The 24,935-nt window shown below is 46.8% G+C and overlaps 1 protein-coding gene across 4 annotated transcripts in view; it reads left to right on the top strand.

Annotated features, from left to right (window-relative positions):
• PAX7 (paired box 7) overlaps positions 1-24,935 on the top strand; it is a 100,672-nt gene that overhangs the window by 34,061 nt on the left and 41,676 nt on the right. For all 4 annotated transcript variants that reach the window (XM_008503685.2, XM_008503686.2, XM_008503683.2 and 1 more), the window contains exon 5: positions 16,293-16,492. In XM_008503685.2, the coding sequence (XP_008501907.2) occupies positions 16,293-16,492 (200 nt within the window). The remainder of the gene's footprint in view (positions 1-16,292; positions 16,493-24,935) is intronic.

Here is a 24,935-nt window from a genome sequence, read left to right as displayed (position 1 = left end):
ACTTTTAGGTTATGTAGCAGAAGGTTGCTGGCAAGCAATGTAGTGTTTGTGGTTTCTTTTTTCTTCACTTATGTAGCTACTTTTCAAATGCTGATTTCTCTGTGGCTCTTGCTAGCCACACCTTTTCCCAGCCCAGGCGTTCAGGCTCAAGATGTCCTGGAGAGCAGCATTTTGGTTCTTGCTGCAGTTTGATCCTATGTAACCAAGATTTTTAAATAAAAAAAAAAGCAGCCAGGTTTTTGCACATGTCAGCCACGAGTTAATTGGCCCTGGGATTACCCTTCACTCAAGAGAAGTAATGGTGCAGGAGATAATTACAGAGTGGCTGATGGGGAAGTATCCAGCCCTGGGAGGTGTAAGGGGCAGGGCACCTGGTTACATTGACCATTTATCTCTTTTGTTATAAAAACTTCTATTTGAATGCGTCAGCAGAGGGTGACATTGTGCAGGTTTGGGAAATATCTTGAGTATCATCAACAAAAACTTTGAAGCCCGAGTGCTTACAAATGATTAAAATTCAAAGACAGTGAGTTAGGTTTTGTGGAAACGGATAACAAATCACAGAGAATTATTTTAATGTCACATTAAAATCTAAATATTACTTACGTGCCTAAAAATTATTATTTTCATAAATACTGTACTTTTTAATATAAAAATATGCACCTCAAAGTTTGGGTTTTGAGGGAAAATTCAGATTTTGGGAGAGAAACTCATCTGTCCTCTGGGAGTGAAACTGATCCCAGTTCTGCAAGAATCTAAAAGAGCAGAAATGTTAACTTGTGCACTTCTAGTGAGGAAAAATCTGGGCTGCTCCTGCAGGTTTTCTGAAGCTGGCTAGGGAGGGCTGGTTTGAACTTGACTGAAACAGAGTGGGAGTGTTTGTGACCCAGCAGCTGGAAGGGACATGTGGTGGATTTTGTTGGTGTTCAGGTGCTTCCCTGGTGCTTTCACAGCTCTGCACAACACCCACGGCCACAAAGCTCCCAGGGAGCCAGAGGCAGGCAGGAATATTGGATCATCAGTCAGAGGGAAGGTTGTTTGTAGGTACAAAGGTAGTTCTCAGTCTCTGCTGGTTCGGGATGGGTGCCTCCACCCAACACAGAAGTAGGTGTGGGGCATGTGCCCTGCTTGCCAAGTTTTTTTCCCAGCAACATCAGCATCTCGAGCAGATCGCAGAGACACAGTGTGCAAAGTGCGCCTTGAAAAGCCCCGCTCGTGGTTCAGGGCTTGCTGGAACTTCTTGAGTTGTGTCTCTGTGTGTGTCAGCTGTCCCCGAGCCCAATACCAAACAGGGGACAATACAGACAGATAAGATAATGGATGAGAAGGGAGTGGAAAATCTCTCCTGTATTCTGGTGGCATTTCTAATAGTGATAGCGCTGGCAGCCTCGGACCGCCAAGCGTATCCAGCACAAAGGGCTGTAAGTCCTCTGCAGCTCCCACTGTGACACTAAAGCTTGTTGCAAATATCCAGGGCTGGGGCCCCTCGCAGTGGGGAGTGGAACGGTGGCTACGTGACCCAGGGCAGCCCTGCCATTCCCAGAGCAGGGCTCAGCTCCCACTCCTGCCAGTCTGAGTCCAAGGTTTCCATACCCCGGGGGACCAGGTTCTCCCCACCTAAATCACAGCACACCTGGGGTTCAAATTCATATCCAAGGAGCACAGTCCAGCTCTTCAGCTTGTGTGCTGCTCAGGCTTCAAGTCGAGTCTGTTGTTTGTTCTTCTGAGTGTCTCAGTTTATCTTGTGTTGTGTAGGAAGTTGCTAGGCTGTTGACTTTTCTGTTCTGCTGTTTAGAGAACATCCACTAAACCAAAAAACCACTCGGGTTTTCAAACCTTTCTGTTTCAAACCTTTGCTGACCCCTTGGCTTTGCTTGGATGGCATCTGAGTGCTCTGCTTGCTGGCTGGGAGAGGGGCTCCACCTCGTTACTGTTGCTAATGGCTCCAGGATTGTCCAGCAAACTCATGCAACTCAAGAGCTTGTTCTCTCTGGGATTTTTGAAGCATGAAATGGGAATCTTTAAGCATGGAGGATAGTGTTGAAGTAAGAAGGGCAGGCTAATCAATTACTTCAATAATGTGTTAGAGCTGCAGGTGATATTCAGCAGAGTGTGTCTTGCAGAAAGGTATGTTTTATCTAACCACAAGTTTGAGACTTGGTGGAGGTTACACAGCACATCTGGCAAGGTGCATGGGATCAGACCAAGTCATTAATTATTTTTTTGGCATGTTAATCTAAAGAGGGACAGCCAGTGGACCCAGCAGCCACCTGGGAGTCAGGGCATCCAAATTTATTTCCATTATTGACTCAGACTAGTAAAAGTGTTGGTGGCTTTTTTACCATCTAGGTCCCTCATCTTATCTCTCCTGCCATTGTTTGCCCATGAATCATAGAATCATAGAATCCTAGGGGTTGGAAGGGACCTCGAAAGATCATCTAGTCCAACCCCCCCTGCCAGAGCAGGGCCACCTAGAGTACCTCATGTTTACTTCACTACTGTTCAAAATCCCCACCTAACTCTACTTTTGCCCTGTAGGAACTACAGAAATCCAAATAACAGTTAATACTGTTTCACACTCTGAAACACAGAGAATCTGGACAATTCAGACAAGTGCATTTCTGAAGTGTTTCGAATTTCAGGGGGAGGTAAATTTCTTAATTTAGCTAAGCCAACTTACCCTATCCCAAGAGGAAAATCTCCATGCTTGCACCCTGAATGTCCTCAGCGTGCAGAATGAAATTATTTACCAGCTGAAGAAGTATGAGTATCAAAAGGTTCATTAAACATTCCAGCTAATTTTCTCTGGTCTGTAAAATTTGGTTGGGAAGAAGGGGTGGATGAAAGGAGTGAGGCTTTTGCATGGTCAGTGCTCAGCTTTCAAAACTGTACATGGTGTGGAACTAACTTAGATATTACCCAGCCCCTTGAAGGGTGAGTGAGTCTCATGTGGGCTCATCAGTGACTGGAAAAATATTTTTCCTGTGACACTGTGCACTTGCTCTGGCCATTCAAGCTGAGGGTGGGAATTTTCTTCCTTGTAACACTTCACTGTTTGGTTTTCAAGATTTCTCAGGGGTTCTGACATTTTTTTAATATTTTTTTTTTCCAAGTGAGAGTTGTTAGTGCCTATTTTATTTGCTGTTTTTGCTCAGAATCTGTTTTTGTTAGCTGCTCATGCCAGTCCTACAGGTAGCTCATGAGATGTATTTGACATTCCCACCACCTTGCACGTGTCCTTGCAGGTCCCAGAGAGCCAGGCACACAAATCCTCTCCCTTTTGTACAGCAGTAGTCACAGAGGAACTAAAAGTTTGATGTCTTTTGTCATCAAACAAAAGTTTGATGTTTGATCACATCCCTAAGAAACACAATGCCAACTCTTGGCTCTCTTGATTTCTGTGGCTGACAAGAGGCATGTAGACAAAACTGAGCTACAGCAGCCTCTGCAAGGATCCCAGGGCCATTGGCTGCTTGTGGGAGAGGAATAAAGAAAATACAGAGGGGTTTCAGTGTATTCTTAAGTAACAATTCATGTTGAAATGAATTACTAATGGAAAAAAAAATCTAACCAAATCATTTAAAAACAGAGCAAGCTCTTTTCATTTCAGCTGAGCTGAAGTGTTTTTACCACTAAAATAGTAAAATATTTAGTTCTTTCTTAAAAAAACAACAACCAAACAAAAAAAACCAAATCCCACAAACAGTCCAGTCAAACAGAAATGAGTTAAGATTATCCTGAAACACTCTCACTTCTCTGCACTTGGAGAAATCTGACTGTGAAAATGGAAAACTTAAGATCTTCACAGTTCTAACCAGAAGAGATCTAGGAGCAGAAATACCTAAATACCTGTTCCCACCTGCCAGAATGTCATTCTGCACAGACTCAGTCTCTCCATCTGGTAAGAGCAGATCTGCCCTGCACACACCCTCCTGATTTAATGATGGGGGGGGGGGAAATGTTTTTCACTTTGCTCCTCATCTTGAATTTCTCAGCAAAAGTGGTTGTGACAGGTTTCAGCTTCTGCTGTGTGTCTGCCGGGGCACAGTTACCTCCTGGGGTCACAGTCCAAGAGGAAGAGAGATCATCACAAGCTCCTGAAAGATCCCTTGTTACATTTTAAAATACCTAAAGAATGAAGTCATGTATCCTGAGAAATAATTGGCAGATAAACCTCACACAGTATCATGTGTGCTCTCTGCTCCCTGAAAAAACTCTGGGGCTGGAGCCTTTGAAACTTCTTCTGTCTTGCTTTTGGCCTCATGTGACAGTTGTGTCTTGCCTTCCCCAAGGCTTTATAGAGGGGATGTTCCGCACAGCTCTGCTCTGGTGGTGGCACTGGCCTTCCCTCACTCCTTTAGAGGAACTGGCACCTCAGAATTCAAGTATATCTGGGCAACATATGTTATAACCTTTGCTGCAAAAGTAAAACTTCAGACTTGTGATCCGAGTGGGAATGGAGGCCGTGGATGTTCTGGAGTGTTCAGAGAGCTCGGGCTGGCTCTGAGCTCAGCACAGGTCAGTTCTCATGGAGTGAGCTGCCTCATTGCAGCTGGGCATGTTCACTCTGGAACCCAGGGATGGAAAGTGCCAGCAGGGGAAAATGTTTTGTAGCCAGTGCTAAAAAGCATGAAAGTTCACCAGTACTTCTGTCACCATGCTGTGCCTGCTCTTCTGGGAAAGCATCTTGTTACAGTATCAGAAGTGGCATAAAAAATTGCTACTGGTCTTCAGTGTTCAAAACAGACACTCCTGTGGCCTGGCTTGTCACTCTGGGCTGGAAGTTTTGTGGCTGTCTGGAAACCTTTGAGCACCATCATATCAGAAACAGCAGTGCCTGGAGTGGCATTTTCTCACTGCCTACCTGCAGCACATGTCCAGGGGGTAGGATGTGGTGTGGAGCAGGTGAGCACAGGGTTGATTGTTGGACTCCTGTCCAGTTTGGTTCTCAGAGATATTCCCTGTCCCGGGAGCTGTAGTGGGAGCCATCCTACAAGCCCGTGTGCCTCCTGTCCTCAGTGGTGGCCAAGAATAAAAGCAAAAAGCCCCTGACCAGCTAGTTAGTGAGACAGCAGGTAGCAGATCTCTGAGGCTGCCTCTTTTCTTGGCTGCCTTGGCCCTGGCTGGTGCTAGCACAGCCCCGGCTCACCGACCTCATCTTGCTCTGAGCCACCTCCTCCCCCTCCAGCCCAGGCTTCTCCCCGGGCCGCTGGAGGTTTTAATATTCAGGCCGTACCTTCCACATGAGCTGTGCTGAAGAGCTGACGTGTCGGAGTTTATTGATATCACAGGGGCTGTGCGGGGCTGTCAGCTGCACATTCAGCCTCCCCAGACCCCCTAAGGTGCGGGCTCTGGCAGCTCTAAAGGAATCCGCACAAAAAACGCCTTTTTGTTTTGTCCAAGGTGAGACAATGCAAACAGGGCCCTGCACCAGATGACAGGGCTGATAAAGGACCAAAGCGGCGCAGGGATATCTTTCTTTCTTTTCGCTCCTTCATTCAATCCTTCTTTCTGTCACTTGCATTCTCTCCTCCCTATACTTTTCTTTCTTCTCTTTCTTCTCCCGGCTCGGCTCGCAGAGAGCAGCAGGGACAAGCAGAGGGGTTCAATTGCAGGGGAATGTCACAGCCCAGCTTCTCAACACATTTTCAGCAGCAGCCGGAGCTGCTGTTGGGCAGCTTGAGGAGGGGCACGCTCTGTTTGTGGCTCCTTTTCTCCTAGAGTTCTTCATGGTCACGTACTTGGGTGGTTTTTCTGTGGGCTGAAATGAATATAAATCTGTGAGTGTTTGTTGGGAGAAAAGTAGGCAGAGGAGGAGCATAAATGCAGAGAGAAAGAGAGAGAAACCTGTGGTAGTGCAGTAGAGAGAACAATTGGGAGCAGCAAGACAGGGTGTATGTGTATTTACTTGTAGGTATGTGTATGTATTGTGTGTGTATATAAGTAAAAAAGCATAAGGACACAGGAAAGGGAAAGAAACAGGAAAGGAGCTAAAGAATCAGTCATTCTCCAAGGACAACAGCCTAATGACTCTTGCTGCATCCCTCTGTTGTCACAGACACGGTAGAGGACAAAGTGAAAGAAGCAAAGTGGTTGCTCGTGCCCGCTCTCACACCTCTTGGCTTCAGGCAGTCGGGCTGACATTCAGATAAATGAAGCAGGGCTTGCAAACAGCAGGAGGAATGTGTTTCTCATGTGTGGTTAAGTGGTCTCTGGTGCCTCATTCTCACAGGCTGGTTTTTCAGGATTGGGAAAGGTTTATGAGGTTAAATTTGTTTCTCTTTCCTGAAAGAGTCTTATATTGAAAGGTCTTTAACTTGATGTATCCAGCCAGGGAGGCCCAGGGCTGGAACAGCAGAGGAACTACAGGACAAGATTAAGGGCTGTTGGCAGAGGTGTATAGGGGGTTAGGATGAAAATAAAAGAGGGTGTTGCAAATTGGGATGGAGGAGCAATGATAGAGCTGTGCAGGGACCCCAGGGTAAGAATAGTGAGGCATCTATCAGCCAAGATTGAGATGTGCTGGCAGAGTGTGTGCGGCCCAGAACTGGAACAGAAGGGGTGGCAGTACTTCAAGTACATGAGCAGAGCTGTGCTGGGACAAAGCCAGGAGGAGCAGAGGTTTTCACAGGCGAGAAACTGTGAAACCTGGATCTGTGAGCTCTGCTAGGATGCTGGACATGAAATCACAGAGTCACAGAATGTCAGGTGGGAAGGGAGCTCAGGGATCAAGGACACAGGAGATGGTGCAGCTGTGTACATGTCCCATGCTGATCAACATGTTACACAAAGGGGATTCCAGCCCAAAGCTGGAGAAAAGTGACTTTTCCTTAGGTGTAACCCTATGGTGCTTCTTGCTCATTCATCTTTGAGAAAATTACTAAGCTCTGAAGTTAAAAGCTCTGAAATTAGGTTAAGGATGGGCAACTGGGACTGGCATAGAAGAATACAGGTTTCTCGAGGTGAGAAGGGTGAAACTGCCCAGAGCTCTCTGTCCTCTGGCTGGGGTCAGTCCCGAGTCTCTCTCCTGTGGATCTGAGTGTTGTTTTCACAAAGGTGTTTGAATAGTACAGTGTCTTTTCTGTGACGGTATTTGTACCTCCAGGCACCCTCAGAGGGTGGTCGTAACGCACGTGGGGAGCAGTTAGATGCAGTATTGTGCTCAGAATGAGGAGGCAAAGTGGTGTAACGGGCTGCTGGAGGCTCACCCCTGGCTCCAGTGCCTCTCATGTTGTGTGCAATGGCTGCTGGGGGAAACGGGCACAGCTGGAGCACAAAGAGCAGGATTTCAGCAAGCTGGGCATCACCAGGGGTTCCTTGCACCTCCTTGGCCCCCAGCTGGAGGTTCAGCTCTGCTGTGAACTAAGTGGGTGGGAGTCATGGGTGTAGGCTGAGCACCAGGGGCTTGGGGCTGCCCCAAGCAGGCACTAAGCACCTCTTCCAGGCAGAGTCCTGAAATGGAACACAGAGCACCAAGCTAAACGTGTGCACTTCATCTTACCCCTTGCTCAGTCACCTCTTGTTTTTTCACCTGATGTTTTTTCAGCCCCAGGTCCCACATACACACCACTGCTTCTTGCCTGGAGGAAGGGTCTGGCTTCCTACACTGCAGGCCAGGTAACCTGCCATGGCTCTGCCTGGGGTGTTGAGTCAAGGTAGTTATCAAAGGAGCAGGTCTCCCATCTTTAAGGCCACCCAGCACCCTGGGTGCCTTTGCCCACTTCTTCTGTGCCCCTTGAAGTGGGACCTGTTTGTGCTGCTCCACCAACTTCCCTTCCTCTATGAGGAGTTCTTTTAAGGAAACCAGAGAGGTGGAAAGGGAAGAAAGCAAAAGACACAGAAAAAATCTAAAGAAAACGAGCAGATCTTTCCTCCTCTCTGCCTGTATCCCAGCTCATCTCCCTTTGCTTCCCAATTTTGAGAGGGCCACTGCTGCCTCTCTGGCTGACTGCAAGGTCTCAGTTGGAGCAGAGGAGCCCGTGGGCCCCTGCAGCCCTCAGTGGGTCCTGTGCCTGCCACAAGCACGGGGCTATGAATATTGAAGTGAAAAAGGGGCCTTTTATGGACTTCACAGATGTGCTGGGGAGTTGGGGCAGGCCTCATTACCTCGGGGTTCTTTAAAAGGCCAAACAAAAGCCAGAAGAAAGAGTGTTAGGGGTGGAGGGGGCAGGGAGGCGAGAACTAGAAAAAAGTTGAAAGAAAAGAAAAGAGGACTGGAGTTGATGGATATTCCATCTGTTTATGTTCAGGCCAGTGCTGGGAATTAACAAAGGCTGTTGGAGACATAAGCACTCTTTTGCCCTCCCTCCCTCCCTCCCTTCTTCCCTACCTTCCTCCAAATGTTCTGGATGATTTGGTTTTGTTCACTGCTCGCAAGGAGCAGAATATGTTGTGGGTTTTGTGACTGTGTGTCTTTGCATGGGGCACTGCAGCTGATAGTTCTGCTGCCAGCCCCTGCTTTGCAGGAGGATTTGGGGCCCTGATGCCTCTCACTACTTTCACATGCAGAGGAGATGGAGCCTGTGGGGCCAGATCCCTCCACCCAGATAAATGAGTACAGCTCTTGGCTTTGACCACAACTGCCCTGGTGAGCATCAGCAAAGGAGTTTGCTCAGTCTGTATGTGGGGTGAGGATTATGGGAATGCATCTGGCTGGGGATGCAATTCCTTCTGCTTTGTGGGCGTGGAACAAACCTCATCTAGTTTGGCTTCCAGCTTCAAGGCACAGGTGTGTTCCCCACCTGAACAGAGTTACCTGGAGCTGCTGCAACTAAATACAGAGAGGAGAGCACAGAGCTGCTGGCTCTCTTCACTCAGTGCAAATCCTCATGTTGGCAAGAGGCTTTGGGTGATGGATGACTGTCCCAAGGAAAACAGGGTCTTTCTGGCTTTTTCTTTCCAAAATCTTTCAGTGAACCACTTGTAGTTGTGCCTGTGAACCCAGGAGAACTGAGCTCAGAAGGCCGAGGTACTCACTGGAGGAGATGTAGGGAATGTATCGTGCAAAATGGAGGTGAATTTTGTACCTTTGTGCGTTCCAAACTGGTACCCAAAGAGAAGTTTATGTTCTTTTGTTTAGAAGCATACATGTATTTCATGGCCAAGTGCCAGGTGAGGTACCCGTGCATGAGGGTTTTCTTAAAACCCCAAAAGCAATCTTTGAGTTAGGAGGCAAATTCTGGCAGAGATGGGAGGAAGATTAGTTTTGGGTGAGTGCTCATGGAAGTAGAGCAGCCAGAACCAAGTAAAATTTAACATTCACCTTTCATCACCTTTCATCACCTTTGAGCCTTCAAGCCTTGTGAATGTGGGGTGAATCTGGGGGATTCAAACATGGAAAAATCATTGGATGCCCTATTCCAAGCAAGAACAAGTTGTGTGGTTATCCACCAGTGAGGAGCTGTGCATGCTCAGACACCTTTTCCATATGCTCCCTTTTCATCCATTAAACCTCCAGCTTTCCTTTTTTCCCTTCCTTCCTATAGCTTCTCATTCCATGTATGAATTTGGTCATTCAGTAAAGATTTTGACACAATGAGGGAATCATCTAGCTGTGAACCCCCTCTCTATGTGACCTCCCCCCTTTTTGATATTCCCCCCAGACAGACAGACACACACGCGCTGTCTCAGCCACCTTGTTCCAGAGCATCAGCTCCACTCTGAGTATTATTTCCAGGTTGTAAAGCCTATAATGGACATTACCTCATCCTGGGGTTTGGTTTGAGCTGGCCACTTCAGTGCCTGAATTAAAAAAAAAAAAAGAAATAGAAAAAAAAAATAAAGAAAAAATACCCAAACCTTTATCTCCGAAGGCCCTCTCACTAATGCTTTGCTGAACACTGCAGTCCCCAGCTGAGCTGTAAATGACTTTTTCATTTTCCTAGGCCTGCTACCCAGTCTGTTTGGTATTCAAGGGCACCCCACCAACAGGCACTATCATTCTGCTCGGGTCGAATTACTTGATTAAAACGCATATCAACTATTATGTGATTCACTTGCTGCTGCTGCTCCACACCACAGCCCTCTAAACTATGTTAAACTGTAATACAGCTGCACAGGCACCAGCAAATGTTGGAGAATGAGGAGTTTGCAGGTTGGAAAGGGGAGGGAGGGGGAAACCCAGGCTTTATGGAATGTTCTGTGCCAATGATTGGGGTTTTTTTTGTGTCTGGAAATGTGCTTGGATAGGGGAAGGGGGCAAGAGATGAACTTGAAACACCTCTGCCCCCCTTTGCAGGCCTACCTGATGTGGAATAGGTTTGGAGGGGGAAGAGGGTGATTGTGTGCACAGACGTGCACCTCTCTCACTGTGAGCTCAGGACTTCAGCATTTGCTGAGGAGAGAGAGAAAAGGGGGTTCTGGTTTCCATGCTGGAAAGAAGAATGGAGGCAACGCAGCTCTGCGCTTGCGACGCTGCCGCGGGGTCAACTTCTCAAGCTTTTCATGGTCTTGTTTGCATTTTGATGGGTTTTGTTTGCTTTCTGCCAGAGGGAAAGGCAGATGCTAAGAAGTCAGAGTTTCAGCTCATGCTTCTGAAGCTGTTGACTGCGGCGTCCATCAGAGGGGATGTGCTCTGTGAATACATTCCTGCATCTTGGTGACCCTTGCTCATCCCACATCCTTGTGGGGGAGCAGACAGTGTGAGATGTGCAGTCCCACCCTTCCTGCTCCACAGAGCTGAGGTCCACAGAAGGCATTCCCGTAGAATATAATCTAATGCTTTCTTTTGTGCACCTGAAGTTCAGGTACACGTGGAAACATGTTTATGCAGCTGGAGCTGTTGGAGCCACGAAGAACAACAGCTCTGGTGAATGGAGAATGTTGTGTAGAGAGGGAGAACTGGTGTGGGACTGTGCACACATCTTGCTGGTACCTTCAACCTGAGACTCTTCTTCTCTCAGGCCGTTAAATCCATGTTTCCCCTGTGGCTGCATTGGCTTCCCAGCCATTCACCTCCAGGTCTGGTGTAGTGGACATTGCTCCAGCAGTGTCTGGCTGGGTTTGTAAAGCACAAACAGTGCAGTTACAGCTAAGCTGTTCACAAAACCATTCCCTTCCCCCTCTTCATCTCTCCCCTCCAACATACATTTAATTTTTAGGATGGTGCAGCTGGAATCAAGAGAGAAAGAGAGAGAGAGAGAGAGAGAGGAAATGAGATGAGGAATACTGACAGAGGGAACGTGCAGCTCCCCTTCACCCTCCAGCCAAATCCAATCCCCACTTTAATGAATGCGTTTCCATGTCTGGCCCTGCCTTCCAACCCTTCCAGACGGCACTGAGGTGCTTCAGGACAAGGCAGAAGGTCCTTGTGGAGCATCAAGGGCTCAGGCTGAGCCTGGAGGGTCTCCTTGTGGCCGATACCACCTAATCCTGTTGATTAATTTAACTCCAGGGCTAAGAGGCACCCAGCAGTGAATGGAGGTGGAGAGCAGAAGAAGGGAGGATGGGAAATAGAAGAGTGAAAGGAATGGGGAGAGGGAGGACACATCCCATCCATAATTATGAAGGGTTTTTCTTGCTCCTTTCCTCAAAGTCCAGTCTACTTCTGTTCCTTTTAAACCTCTCCAGAGAGCTCTGCCCAGCTCTTGCTAATTGTACCCCAACTTGAATCAGCAGCATTATTCAAGAATGTGATTTTGGAGGCTGTAATTTACACATTTCCTCATGAATGGGTCCCAGGACAAGCCCAGGCTCCTATCTGTCACCTTTCCTGTGCCACCCTGCACACATGTTCTAGCTGCACTCATTTCTATGGGAAGAAGGAACCATCTTGGTTTATTCAGTTCTCTCCAGTTCATCCTCCCTGAAGGTGTGGGTCTTGACAATGATCCATGCAAACCTTCAGCAGGTGCCTTCATACAGCTTTCTCTACCCCCTGTGCCCAAGCTGTGTTGTGTCTCTGCTCTTGCCCTGTACATCCGAACAGCCCCCTCTGAGCAGAGGGGAGAGCTCATGAATTTTCACCCTGGAAATCTTCCTTTCATTCCCATACCCAAGCCTGTATCTCTTTATGTCTGAGAGCACTGCAAAGCAAAGAGGTTTGGGCAATTTGATTTTCTTCCTGCCATACGGTGCAGTTATGCCAATTAGTAAAAATGGAATAGCTCTTAGAAAAAGAAATATTTATAGTGGGATTAGCCTGTGTGTGTGTGTCCTGCAACATGCATGCTTTTCTCTTAGTTTTCCCTTTTCTCTGACTTGGCCTCCCATGAGACTTTCCCCTCCTTTCACCTCTCCATTCTGTTCTTTTCTGTCAGTCTGTAGCTGGTATGATACCCTAGGGGAGCCACGTATTGGACAGCTAGCTGTTTCCCATCCTTCATCACAACTAGTGGTTGGTAAGCCACCCAAGAAGCTGCTGCTAGATATTTCTCCACCTTCGCATTTTCAGGGTGTTCGGTGCTGTCCGTGCTGAGTAAGTGTAAAATGCTACCAGTGCATGCTACTGATTATTTCTACAGCAAGAGCCCTGTTGTGCTGGAGGCTGCAAACTAGGATTCTCCCCCTGCTCATGCTGCTGGCAGTGCCACACATTCATTTTTCACACAGGGATGTGTTGAAAAAAAAAAAAAAAATTAAAAAAAATGAAATGTTCAAAATTTGGATGAATCCCCCTGGACTTGCCTAGCAAGGGAGTTCCCTTGAGTTACTCTCAAAGCTTTGGAAAACTTCTCATCGCACAGAAACTTTGCAGAGATTATGGCAGTGGTTTGTCCAGCAGTTTTCAGCTGTTTAGGAATGGCAAAGACCTGTTAGATCCTCAGGGCAGGTAAGGGAACTGTCCCCTGGTAATAGGGGATGTGTTAGATAATGGGCTCACACTGCAGCCTGTCTCAGCTGAAAGACTTTCTCTATTATTTAATGAATCTGTGTCTGACAGCAGCAGCTGCATCAGACTAAGGCCAGCTGGTTCCAGACATACCCTGGGATTTTCCTTGCTCTCTTGGTTTCATCTTTGTAGTTGAGTTGTTGGAGCTTTGGACTTGGCATGAGGAGCCAGGGCTTTTTTTCCCAGCTTTGCTCCTGACTCACAGGGCACTGTAGGTGGGTGACTTCCGCCATCCCTGCCACGGTTGTAAAATGGAAATAATGCCCCTCAGGAGCTGTTTGGAGCCCCAGGGATAGAAAGTGTTACATCAGCTTATGTGGCAAGGTTTGGCTCTCCACATGTTAACCCTGTAGCCAGGCTGTGGCCAGCAGAGTCACCAGTGCTGCTGTGAATGGGACAGACTGGCACTCCTGACAGTCTTTTCCTCTCCTAATACTTTATGTCCAGAGCAGTGATTCTTAATTAGGAGCATAAACCTATTGAAGAAAGTGTGGCTGGTTTTACCCCTCCAGACTTTTGCAGCAAAAAGGAAAAAAAAAAAAAAGTGAGGAAATTGAAGTGTGGGAGATGAAGCATATTATAGATCCTTTTTGAGACTTTGTCCCCCTCACCTGGGAGATCTTGGGTTCCAGGTTTGTTGGACACTAAGAAAGAAGTTGGACCAAGCAAGTGGATGAGCTCGAGTTAGATTTCACAGCATTGCTATCAAGTGTCCAACAGAAGAGTTAGACCTTAAAGTCTCTTTGACACCACTGTCTCTGTAGTACTTGCCATGCAGGTTGGGGCTTTGTTGCATGAGGTGTGAAACATGCTGCAAATGAGAATTCCTCTTCTGAAGAACTCACAGGCTGAAAGTTGCTGCTGAGCATGCATACTAACTGTACTGAAGTGCATATGTACTGTAAAGAAATGTATTCAGCTCCAGAGTTAAATGACATTAAACTCTGGATATTTCCCTTCCCCTTCCTGGCACTGGCCTGCTCACATCCTGGAGCAAAACACACCTCCAGCCTTACATTTTTTTCATATTAAGTATTTCCAGAAAAGATACTAAGCAATTAAACCAATAATAGATGGTGACTTAAGCAATTAACTTAAATAAATTTACTGTATACTGTAGGTTTCCAGATGTGTTTTTGCACAGCATGGTGCTCCAAGGTCCAGATGTGCTTCTACTTGCCCTGAATCACCTGGGACCCAGATGTGGAGGGCTGTTACTTTCAAGTGCAGATGTTCCTTCTACACTATTTGAACCTCTAGAGCTTCCCTGAAAACCAACAGAACAAAAAACCCTACTTTAGTAACCAGTTTTGGTGAAACTGGTTTTGAAACGTGGGGCAGACATTGTCAACAGTGAATTTGAAGTCAGTGAGAAAGGAAGGGCTCATGATTTCAAGAGATGGATGTGTGTAAAGACTGGGTATTGATCAGCCAGAGCTAGATGATGGGAAAACCTCTTAAAGTGCTGTTTTTCCCCTCAAAACAAACCCCCGACTCCTCTGACTCCAGCACAACTGCAGTTAGCTGAGTTCCAGCTCTGCATCCTCCCTGTGAAGCCCCAGGACATAAAAGCATTTTTGTGTTGCAGCAAGCTGAATGCCAGGGCATTTTGTGATGATCTCAGTATAAACAAGGGAGCTCCGATGGGATATTTGCCTCTTACTCCCCAAACTGCCACCACTCTCGAGCAGCTGTTGGGGAAGTCACAGCTGCTGTTCCCAGCTCTAGAAAAAAAAAAAAAATCAAAAAAAAAAAAAAAAAAAAAGGCAGATTTTTGGGTGATGATAGTATAGGAGCTGAACGGAAAATGAGACTGAAAAACACTCAGAATCACTTTAGGGAACTTTATCATCCTGATTTAAGCCTAAATTAACAAAGGCTTAGGCAAAAGAAAAAAACCCCAAACTGATGTGAGCACAATGTTTAAGCAGACTCTGGCTCTTGGTCTGTGCAGTTATCCCGAGGGGCAGCAGTCAAGCTTGGTAGGGGAAAAAAAGAAGCTCACATTTAATGAGTCTCCTGTTTTCATGAGACTGAAGGAAAAGGTGGCAGAGGCCAGATCTCTCACCTAGCTGGAAGATTTCATATATCATATACTTTATTCTCTGCTGCTCTGAACTGGTGGCACATTTTTCACTGTCCTGAAGGCAGATGTCACGTTTTGGTCTGGCTGAGCTCCTCCATACATCACCATCCTCACCACAGGGAGCAGATAACTGCACATTGCTCAGGGTTCCCTCCAAGAGAGGCCTTGGAGTCACAGCCAAAGCTCTTCCTAGGGCACCTTCTCTAAAATCCACTGGGTGTAGTGAGACAGGACCAGGTGCCCTGAGTTATTGATGAGTGGGTGTGGGTTCACCTGTGTCTGGCCTCCCTCCTGAGCATGTGCAGGAGCTGGGGGCTAATAAGAGAGCAGCTGACACCCATGGAGAGAGCTCTCACTCTTCAGTGAGGATGGAGAAGCCCACAGCTCGAGGAACCCCAGGAGCAGGCAAGAAGGGGTAGATCCTGGAGCCCCAGGAACAGCCCTAGGACATCGTCCAGGAATGGGCTAAACCCCGAGGCCTCAGGATCAGCCCTAGGAGCAAGAAGGGGTCCTCCCGCTACAACTGGGTCTGACTGTAGACTTGGTGAACACCAACATGGTGCCTTCTGCTCTATCTCCAAACACAAACAAGAGCAAAATTGGGCTTTTTTGTTCTATCTATGCTTACTGGGCTTAGATGAGTGCCTCAGGAGGCAATAGGTTCAAGGTTCAAGGCAGGGAGAAGGCAAAGGCAGAGGTCCAGGGCAAGTGAAGGTGGAGGAAGTAGGTGACCCAGTTAGACATTGGTTAAAGACTTTCATGTCATCTTAATGCAAAACTCCTGCTGAAATTTGGGGAGTTAGGAGAAGAGGAGCTGTATCCCGTGGGCAGCTCAAGCCAGAGGTGAAGCAAAGTTGCAAAGTCTTTTCCCACCTGTAAAAATTCCTAATATATATATTTTTTCTCCCCTTCCTGAGGAGGTGGTTAAAAAAATTGGAATCTCAAGTTCTCATACTTGACAGAACACAAGAGGAAATTAGGCTGCACAACTCAAGTCACCACATATTGACTAAATCCCCAGCATGTATTTATGTGCTCATTTTACTTTCTACATTTCCTCAGTGTAAAATGTGCAACTATGAAAAATTTCAAATAAAAAAACCCGAAAATTTCTTGAAACAATTTAAGCCAACAACTGGAAGCTTTTTCTCTGTAACAATCTGAATAGGGAGCTTTGAGCCCTCTCTTTCCTGCAAACCCTTCTGATTTTTACAGTGTGTGAAAAAAATCATAGTGGGGAACAACAGAAAGAGCAGAAAAGTGTTAGAGATGGACAGGGACAGTGTCTGTACTGACAGACACCATCGCAGCAGAACTGAGCTGAGGTTGCTGGGCTGCTCAGCAATTCCAGCAGCTTTCCCTTCTCTCCCACCCCAGGTAACAGACTGGAAGAAGGCTCCGACGTGGAATCAGAACCAGATCTGCCCCTGAAGCGCAAGCAGCGCCGCAGCAGAACCACCTTCACTGCTGAGCAGCTGGAGGAGCTGGAGAAGGCATTTGAGAGAACCCACTACCCAGACATCTACACACGGGAGGAGCTGGCCCAGAGAACCAAGCTCACCGAGGCCAGGGTGCAGGTGAGGAGCAGAGCCAGAGCCTGGCACCTCAGCCTGGTGGCACTGCTGCTTGGGCAGCTGGGGGACGGGATGGGACGGGACGGGATGGGATGGGATGGGATGGGATGGGAGGGGGGAAAGGTGGGGACTTTTCCCTGGAGACATGGCCACAAGGATCCCAGGCCTAAAGCCACTGCTGCAGATTTCCACCTTCCCATGAATTTGCAGAGATGGTGTTGGCGTTTGGGCTGTTGCAGAGGTACCAGCTGAAGGGGTGCCACCCAGGTTGGGAGCAGGAGCCAAATTTTCCCTACCTTGGCAAAACATTTAGCTCTGTTTTCTGCTGAAGGAAATTCCTCCATTTGCCTAGAAGGAATCAAGTGTGTGTGTGTGTGTGTGTTTGTATTTGGTGTTTTGGGAGAAATCACCCCATTTACCAACCTTGCCCAGGGGAGCAGATCAGATTTTGCAAAGTTTGCAACTTCTCTGTGTGAATTTTCATAAAACTTTTTTTTTTCTTTTTTTTTTTCTTTTTTTTTTCCCCCTCGATCTCAGGAGAGCACAAACAAGGCGGGAGGAGGGAAGAAGAGGGGAGGAGCAGGAAGGGAGGGTTTGGAGCCGGGGGATTCTGACATCTACACGATTAATAGCCCTTGTGGGAACTCCACACAGAGACCCTTATGTCTTCCAGATAAAGGCTGGGTCAGCAGTGTGTGCAAACACGCAGGAGGATCAGGAGTGTGAACAGATCGGGGGGTATAATGGAGTCCCTTGGGGAAAGGCAAGGAAAGGGGGAGGGATTGGGGATTGTGCGGGGTTAAAGGAGTGAAATGGAGACCCCAGCAGTGTCCCCGTGTGGTCAGTGCGATTGGGTTTCAGGGGAAGACCGGAGGGCTCTGTGCCCCCAGCCAGGAGTTGAATTGCAGGCACTGTGAGAGAGGGAAAGTGTGCTCCAGTCAGTGAACCAGCTCCTCCAGAACAAAACAGGCTTTTTTTTTTTCTTTTTGTCTTTTGTTCTGTGGTTCTCAGGTTAATGAGCTTGATGTACTTGCTCAGAAGCCAGATGTTTTTGCTGTTTTCCCCCAGCTGTCTGGAAATAAACATTTCCCCCCACCCCTGGGATACTGACTAGTTAAGGATTCTCTCATCAGCCTTCTTTCCCAGACAAGTGCAAAGCCAGGCACAGCACTGTAGCAAATGCCCTCTCACCTCTCTCCAACCTTCTCTTGAGAGGTACTGGATTTTCCTGAATCCATCATCCCTCAGGATGTGGCTGTGGAGACCACAAAAAGGAAATCTAGAAAGCTTGAAACTCAGACTAGTTTTGATCTTAGCCAAAAGGCCCTGCTAGTGTCCAACAGTAATAGTGTTTATTTGCTAGCCATATAGGTTCAGAGGTAGAGGCTGGGAAAGTGGCTAATGGAGGTGACTAAGCTACCAAACGCTGGAAAGTGTAAATTTTCCCATTTTTGTTCTGCATGTTCTGTTTCTGGTTGGTTTTGCTTGTTGTACGTGGAGATGTTAAAGAGAAAATGAAAAAGAGATGTTTCTGTAGCAAACAGATGAAGGAAAATTGAGTTTCAGGAGAGAACAAAGTTTAGGTAACAGCTTTTTTCTGGGGTGAGAGAAACCTTCATTGCATGAGCAGAGAAGTGGGCATGCTGGGGAGGAAGGGAGAAGCCTGGAAGTGACAAGAGGTGCAAAAACCAGAGCAGGTTTTCTCTTTTCCAAGGTGCTCCCAAGACAAGGAGAAAGGAGGGAGGTGAAAGCAGAGAAAGGGGAAGCTAAATAAATAAATAAAGGGAACCTTTCCCTCATCTCAAGCTGTGATCTCTGAATCCCCCTACTTGCTCCCAGGCAGCTTGTGTGGAGGTTCCTGCCAGGGCTGTAGTAGCAGCTGTTCTCCGAGGCACATTCCTGATGGCTTTCTCATTCCAACATCCTGGCAGAGTCAGCTTCTTCCCACCACTTTTAAGCCTGCCGCCCCTTGTAAAATTTTCTGGATATCAGAGCAGATCTTTTACTGGCTCTCGGGACCTACAAACATTAGTCAATCAAGTTCTTGTGGAAAAAAAAACAAAAACCCCCCTCTACCCCCCATCCACACATGTACCCATCCAGCAGGGAATCTTCTAGCACCTTATTCCTGTCTCAACAGAGTTTTTAAGGCCAGGAGACGTGCTTTGGATTAAGGATGGCTGTAATAACAGCAGGGCCAGCTGAGATCAGGGTTGCTGTGTGTTAAGGGCCATGCCAACATCTGCCCATCTCTCTCGGCCCCAAAAGCTTGTCATGTGCATATGTAAAACAGGAGGCAGATGTATGAAAAGTGTGTTATGACCCATGGGCCACAGAAGAGGTTTGAGAGCAGCCTTCTCTGCTCCTCAGTGTTTGGTCATTGCTTCATCTCCTACAGCTCTGTGCCACTTTGCTGCATGGCTGTGGCTGGAAATCCCTGGATCCCCCCTGAGGATCACAGCTCAGATGTTGCTCTCAGGCTTTCTTTCTGTCTCACATATGCACAACATTGCTGCACTAGAACCTCATTTTACCAATCACTGAAGAAAAAGGAGTGAGCCTGGCACTCTCCCTGCTTTTCTCCTCTTCACCTCTTTGCTTTTCCATATGGAAGGAGAAGTCTCATTTGATGTTTCTGATACCTGAGTATTCAGGTACCATAATCTCTTCCACATGAGAAGCTGATAGCTCTGTTAAACTTTATTGGCAGCCTCAGAGGCTGGCTGCTCACACAGCTGTCCAGCTAAGTGGAAGTTTGACACGTTGACAGCTAATAAAATTCACAAGCTGAAAAACAAGAGGAGGTGGTGGTGGGGAGCACCAAGCTCCCATTTCTCATCTGCTAGGAAGATCACAGGAGGGTGAGCAATATTTTTGCAAGGTCACTGCAGTGCCTCTGTAGTTGAGATGCAGGATTCTAGCATCCAACACACCTCAAAATTCAAGCCCTTAAAAGGTTAATCCCAAAGTGAGCATAGCCATGGACAAGACTTCCATGGATTTCTGGAAGGATCAGGATTACAGATTACAGGTCAAATCCGTGCCCAGCAAGGCCACCAGTGGAAAATCCCACTGCCTTGTTTGTGTGCAGGGCAATGTCTTGACTCATGGGTCCAGCACTGAAAAAAATTCTTGCCCATCTGCAGGCTCCTGTTTCCACCCTTCCAGAAAACAAACTGCTGAATGCCAAGCATTCATGGATTTCAAAATTAAGTCTAACAGCTAAGAAATTCATTTAGTTAATGAAATGGAAGCTTTGATTTTGATCTTGAATGTGTTTTGGGTTTTTACACCAGCCTTTGCTATTATCTAATTATGATGTCAAAAAAATAAACCCTAAACTCATTCTGTGATAATTTTGTAACTTTTCTCCCTGGCATTTCTAGAGAGGGGACCTTTTTCAGAAGAACCTTTTTCTCATAAACAGCTTAGCTTTGTCACTACCATGTTTTTCAACAGAAAAATGGTTTTGTCAGGAGCTTCTTGTCTAGGTGTAGAAATGGCTTCTCAAAGCAATGCTGATGTCAAAAGGAGATGCTAGGTACATCAGTCATGGGTCTAAGGAACTGAAATTAATCCTTCTCCTAGGTGATCCCATTTGTGGATGTGCTTGCTCATATGTGTTGCATTTTTAAGGCTCATTCCCAACAAACCCCAGTGCTTATTTATGTTTTTTGTTGAACAGTCCCAACAGAAAGAACCATAAGGTAAACCAGACCAGTGCAAAATTATCTCCAGGTCAGTACTGCAATCCCAAGTCACTTAGAAATTTGTGCACTGAAAATACTTGTCACAAATAGACTTTGGAGCATAGGTTCCCACCCAAGCAGCTTGTCTCCATTTTTCCTGGTGCTGTAATGACTCAAATGTGGCAGGCTCCAAAGTATTATCTTTAAAACTCACCCAGAAATCAACCAAAATTTTTTCCTAAAAAAAAAAACCCCAAACCAAACAGATGGAAACTTTTGCTCCTCAGCATCACCTGCAGATGACTCCAGATGGTTACACCCTACACAGCTGGGCACAAGAATGTTCCTCTGAGTTCATCTGGTTTGGGCAGTGGGTGCTTTCTGGAAATCAAGAAGTGTGAAGGGGTGGGTGTGTTATGATGCTGATTCTGTTATTAATGGCCAGGAAATTCCATGCACTGAGAAACCATTATTTCAATACCAAAATTAAACTAGAGAGCAGGAGTCGCAAGCCAGTGCTTTATTGATCATTTTTATGATGGATACCATTGTGATTTCTGCCTGGGAGAAAATGGGTGTTTCATTTAATAAAAAGGCTCAGAGCAATTCTGTCTCTGAAATCTCAGGGCATTTCTAGGCTACTCACATAGTATATATTTTATGACACAGTTTCAAACTGTAGTAAACCAACAGCCATGTTCTAGATGGGGCTGCAGCAGCTCAGACATGCCAAATGGAGTGCCAGAGAAGAAATTCTACTCAGTTTTGCTTGACATTTTTCACAAAGCAATTCTGTTGGGTGCAAAGCAGCTGAAAACCACTCTTTACTGCAGAAAATACATACATGGCCTTCTCAGGAACTTCTCAAATATCTCTGTTGTGTGCTGGTGGGGACCCCAGCCTTTCACCAGCTGTCACCCTGGTCAAAGGTCTATCCCGTGCCCTCAGATGCTGCTTTTTGAAGGCTTTTTGAGGGCATTGGAGGGGGTTGTGGTGGTCAGCAGGTCCCCCTCAGCATTAACAGGAGTCCTGCAAAGCTGCTGCAGCCTTTGCCTGGTGTTTTGCTTCCCATCCTCTTTGAGATGTGGCCAAACTGGCTCTTCGGAGGCAATCCTCCCCCTCCCTCCCTCCCTTAAAGGTCAGCTGAGAATGTTTTCTTTCTTCCTGAGGGTCCAAGTAGTTTACATTTCTTGTGAAGGGAGCTGGGATGAGGTTATGACACAACAGCTGCCCCGTGTTTTTGGCAGCAGCCGGGGCAGCGGGGCCGTGCGGAGGAGCCGGCACTCGGGGCTCTCTCTGCTTGGCAGAGCTCAGCCTTGGCACTCTCCTTTCCCAGGGCTCCGGGCCAGCCCGGCTCTCTCCGCCGGGAACAGCCCCTGGCACCGCGGCTGCCGGGCCCTGGGAACCGCGGAATCCCGGTACCAAACGGCATTCCGGTACCGGGAGAGGTCCGGGCGAGGGGACAGCGCTGCTGTCCCGGCCAGGACAAACCAGCGAGGGGCTGAATGCAGCCGGGATGGTGAGGAGGGTCCAAAGCTTCCTCCTCATGGATCCTGCAGATGGATGTTGGTGATGAGAGGGAGAGGTCGGATCCACTTTGCTGCTGTTTCCTTGGTGAAGCCTGTGCTTGATGCCTCACGACATTGCTGCTGCTCCTTCCCATCTCTCTGAGCTAAATTAAAATGCAGCTGGATTAAAGAGTAACTCATTGCATACTTGCCTCAGCTAATATCCTCCAGATAAGCCCTTAGTCCACCTCAGTCGTGTAAAAAATAAACAAAAGCAGACTGTAAATTACATTTCCAGGTATCCAAGCTGCAGCAGCAAGTCTTTTTCCACCTGGCCTCTGGAAAAAAAACAGAGGTGATCTCTTAAAATTGCAAGCTCATCCTGCACCTAAAGGTTCATTTAGAAAAACTTCAGCACTTTTGGTATTCATAGAATTACAGCCACCAGCTCCCTGGGAAATACAGATGTCCCACTGACAGGGGACGTGGTCTCAGCTCTGTAAGCTTGAGGGTATCTTGCTGGAGAGAGTCAGCACTATTTTGTTAAATATATTACACTTTACTGAAGATGAAAAAAAATCAGCCTAATCCTGTAGTCCTTCTGGCAAATCAGTGGTTGGAATCAACAGGAATGAATACAAATTTCAGGACCTGCCACAGAATTTGGCCAGACCACCTCATTTTGTTTGGATGGGGCAGGGAATCTGTATGAAACAAATGGAGACACTGCTGTCAGAAAATGCTCCTTTGAACTTGGTGGCTTCTGCAGATGAAGGAATTCCTTCAATTCAGTAAGATGTGATTTTTAGCTAAAATTTTGGATTTCTGTGTTATGCAAAACCTGGAACTGACTTTTTTTGATTGTTTGTCCTATTCTGCTTTTCATGGTCTGCTTTGGACCAAGAAGCAGGACTGCCAACCTCATGGTCACAAGTTGCAGAAGGGCTCTCCTAAACAGTATGGTGATGATTTGACTTTCTTACAAGAGGAAGAGGCCAAAGCAATGACCAAAAGCCTCATTCTTTGGGCAAGGAGGGTGTGTGCAACCCTGCCCACTCAGCTGCTCCAAAGAGAAGGCAGGGATTTTGCACTGATCTGTAGCAGCAGAGTGTCTGTCCTGTTGTATTCCAAACAAATGGGGCCTTCTAGAGGCTTTCTGAGAAGAACCTTTATCACAAAATTTCCAGTTCAGTGGGGGTGTGGACCAAAATGTTTCTCATAAACCATGTGCTGAAGCTCTGATTCCAGAGGAGCCACCACCCAGCAAAGGAAGCAACTGTGCTGTTGCTGTGAGCAGCCTGCACACGTGGTTCTCCTGTTCTCCCCAGCTAAGGAGGCTTTCTGTTTACTGGAATACCCAATTAAATAGATTCTCTTTGGTCAAGAGAAAATGTTTATAATAACCAGGAGGAGGGTTTGCCAGGGTGTTTTCAGCTTGGAGCCACTTCACTTGGTGTTGCAGCTGTTTTTTAAAAGCTCAGAGTTTTTGTTTTTTTCTTTCCCACTGTCTCAGTAGTGGGAATCAATGTGCTGCTGGTTTGCTGTTCAAGCCCATCTTACCTCTAGCCAAACAATCCCAGCAGGAAATCTGCCCCCAAACATCTCATTCACCTCCATGAGGTGTGAACATCAAAGCCTGTTCTGAAATGTTTAAATGCAGCTCTAACACCATTAAGACCTGGCTGTCTAAGGAGCAAGTGTTCAAGTGGAGAGAAAAGATTTCATACAAATACACTACCTGGCAGCTGCTTTCTGACAGCAGTGAACTCATCCTAATGGCTTCAGCTTCCACAAGTGCCATTCATCCTCAGACACAGGTTTTATAGGAAGGTAAATAGATAAGTGAAACAGGTTTTAATTTTTACTTTAACAGAATTTCCTCTGACCACTGCAATAATCAATCACTGAGAAGCAGAGTTCGTAAAATGTAGTGCTGGAAAACACAATTGCAAGCAATCATTCAGTATCCAAGAGTTCATTCAGTGGTAGTATCTAAAAAAATACTTGTAAATCTTACTAACTTTTATTACAATAAAGGGTAAAGCTCTATCACTGGGCAGGGCTGGGTTTGGACCTGTGAAGCCACAAGTTCAGAGCTGGATTTAGGATATCACAGTGTGAAAGTGATCTGCCCCATTTCTCCTGCTTCTCTGAATGGAGTATAAAACCCACTGGCAGTCCTGAGGTGTTCCTACTGTCATCATCACTTAAAGGCAGAGCTGGCCTTTTGGTTGAGGAAGTGTTTGTGACATGATTAGATTATTCAGAGATTAGCAAGGACTGTGCAAGAGCAAGGTAATCAATGTCACAATAAGATTTTCACTGCTAAAACTGGTTGGTTTGTTTTATTTTTTTTTAAAGAACAACCAAGTGATTTGCAAAAAAAAAAATCCATGTACCACAAACTATTTGTTGAAATTCTTCAGTAGGTTGTTATAAATAGCTAACACCTTCAGGAACAGGGAAATGCCAGGAGATATGCAGGCTAAATTCATTGGATAATCTCATTTGTGCAGAGTCATTTGTTCTGCTCCACTAACCTTGTTTAATATTAATCTTAACCATATCACCCACAAGTGACAGAACCTCGGTGTTTTAGGCACTGAACCAGAGTGTCACTGGATACAGCCTCATCCCTGCATGCACAGAAAGTCCCCGTGCCTAAAACCTGGGCATTCTCATGGGCTTTTTCCCTTGCTCTGTAAAGAATTCTCTCAGTAGCACCAATATTGCTTGGGTGGCTCTGATGTGTTTGTCACAATCCTCAGCCCCTGGCAGAGGAAGCAGAATTGTCACAGGATCCCAAATCACCATCTCAGCTTGTGCCTGTCTGGTGGGGCTGAGGCAGCACTAGAAGGCATGGATGGAGCAAAAACTACCCCAGTCTCTTTGCTGTGCCTGCCCGAGTTCCTCTCTAAAAGCCTTTTGCAGCAGCCTCCTGGGGAGCCCAGGATTTGCATCCTTTATCATGGTGTGGACAAGGCAAGGCACAGCAGGGACCCTGCCCTGCTTCAAAGGAGAACCTGTGGAAGAGCTGACCTTGCCTCTATGCAACCTGAGGAGGGACCTGGGGGGAATGTCATTGGTGTGCTTGGGCAATAAATGGCCACATGAATCTGTCTCACCTGGTTCCTGCAACCTCTTGTGCCTCTGAAAGCAAAACACACCTTGAATCTTCCCTTCTGCTGGAAAGCAAAGGCACAGCTTGGCTTTTCCATCCCTGTTTCCATTTATGGGCTCGTTTCTCCC

The sequence above is a fragment of the Calypte anna genome, chromosome 21 (assembly GCF_003957555.1).
Source record: "Calypte anna isolate BGI_N300 chromosome 21, bCalAnn1_v1.p, whole genome shotgun sequence".
NCBI classification, from domain to species: domain Eukaryota; kingdom Metazoa; phylum Chordata; class Aves; order Apodiformes; family Trochilidae; genus Calypte; species Calypte anna.
This window is presented reverse-complemented; position numbering and strand designations above follow the sequence as displayed.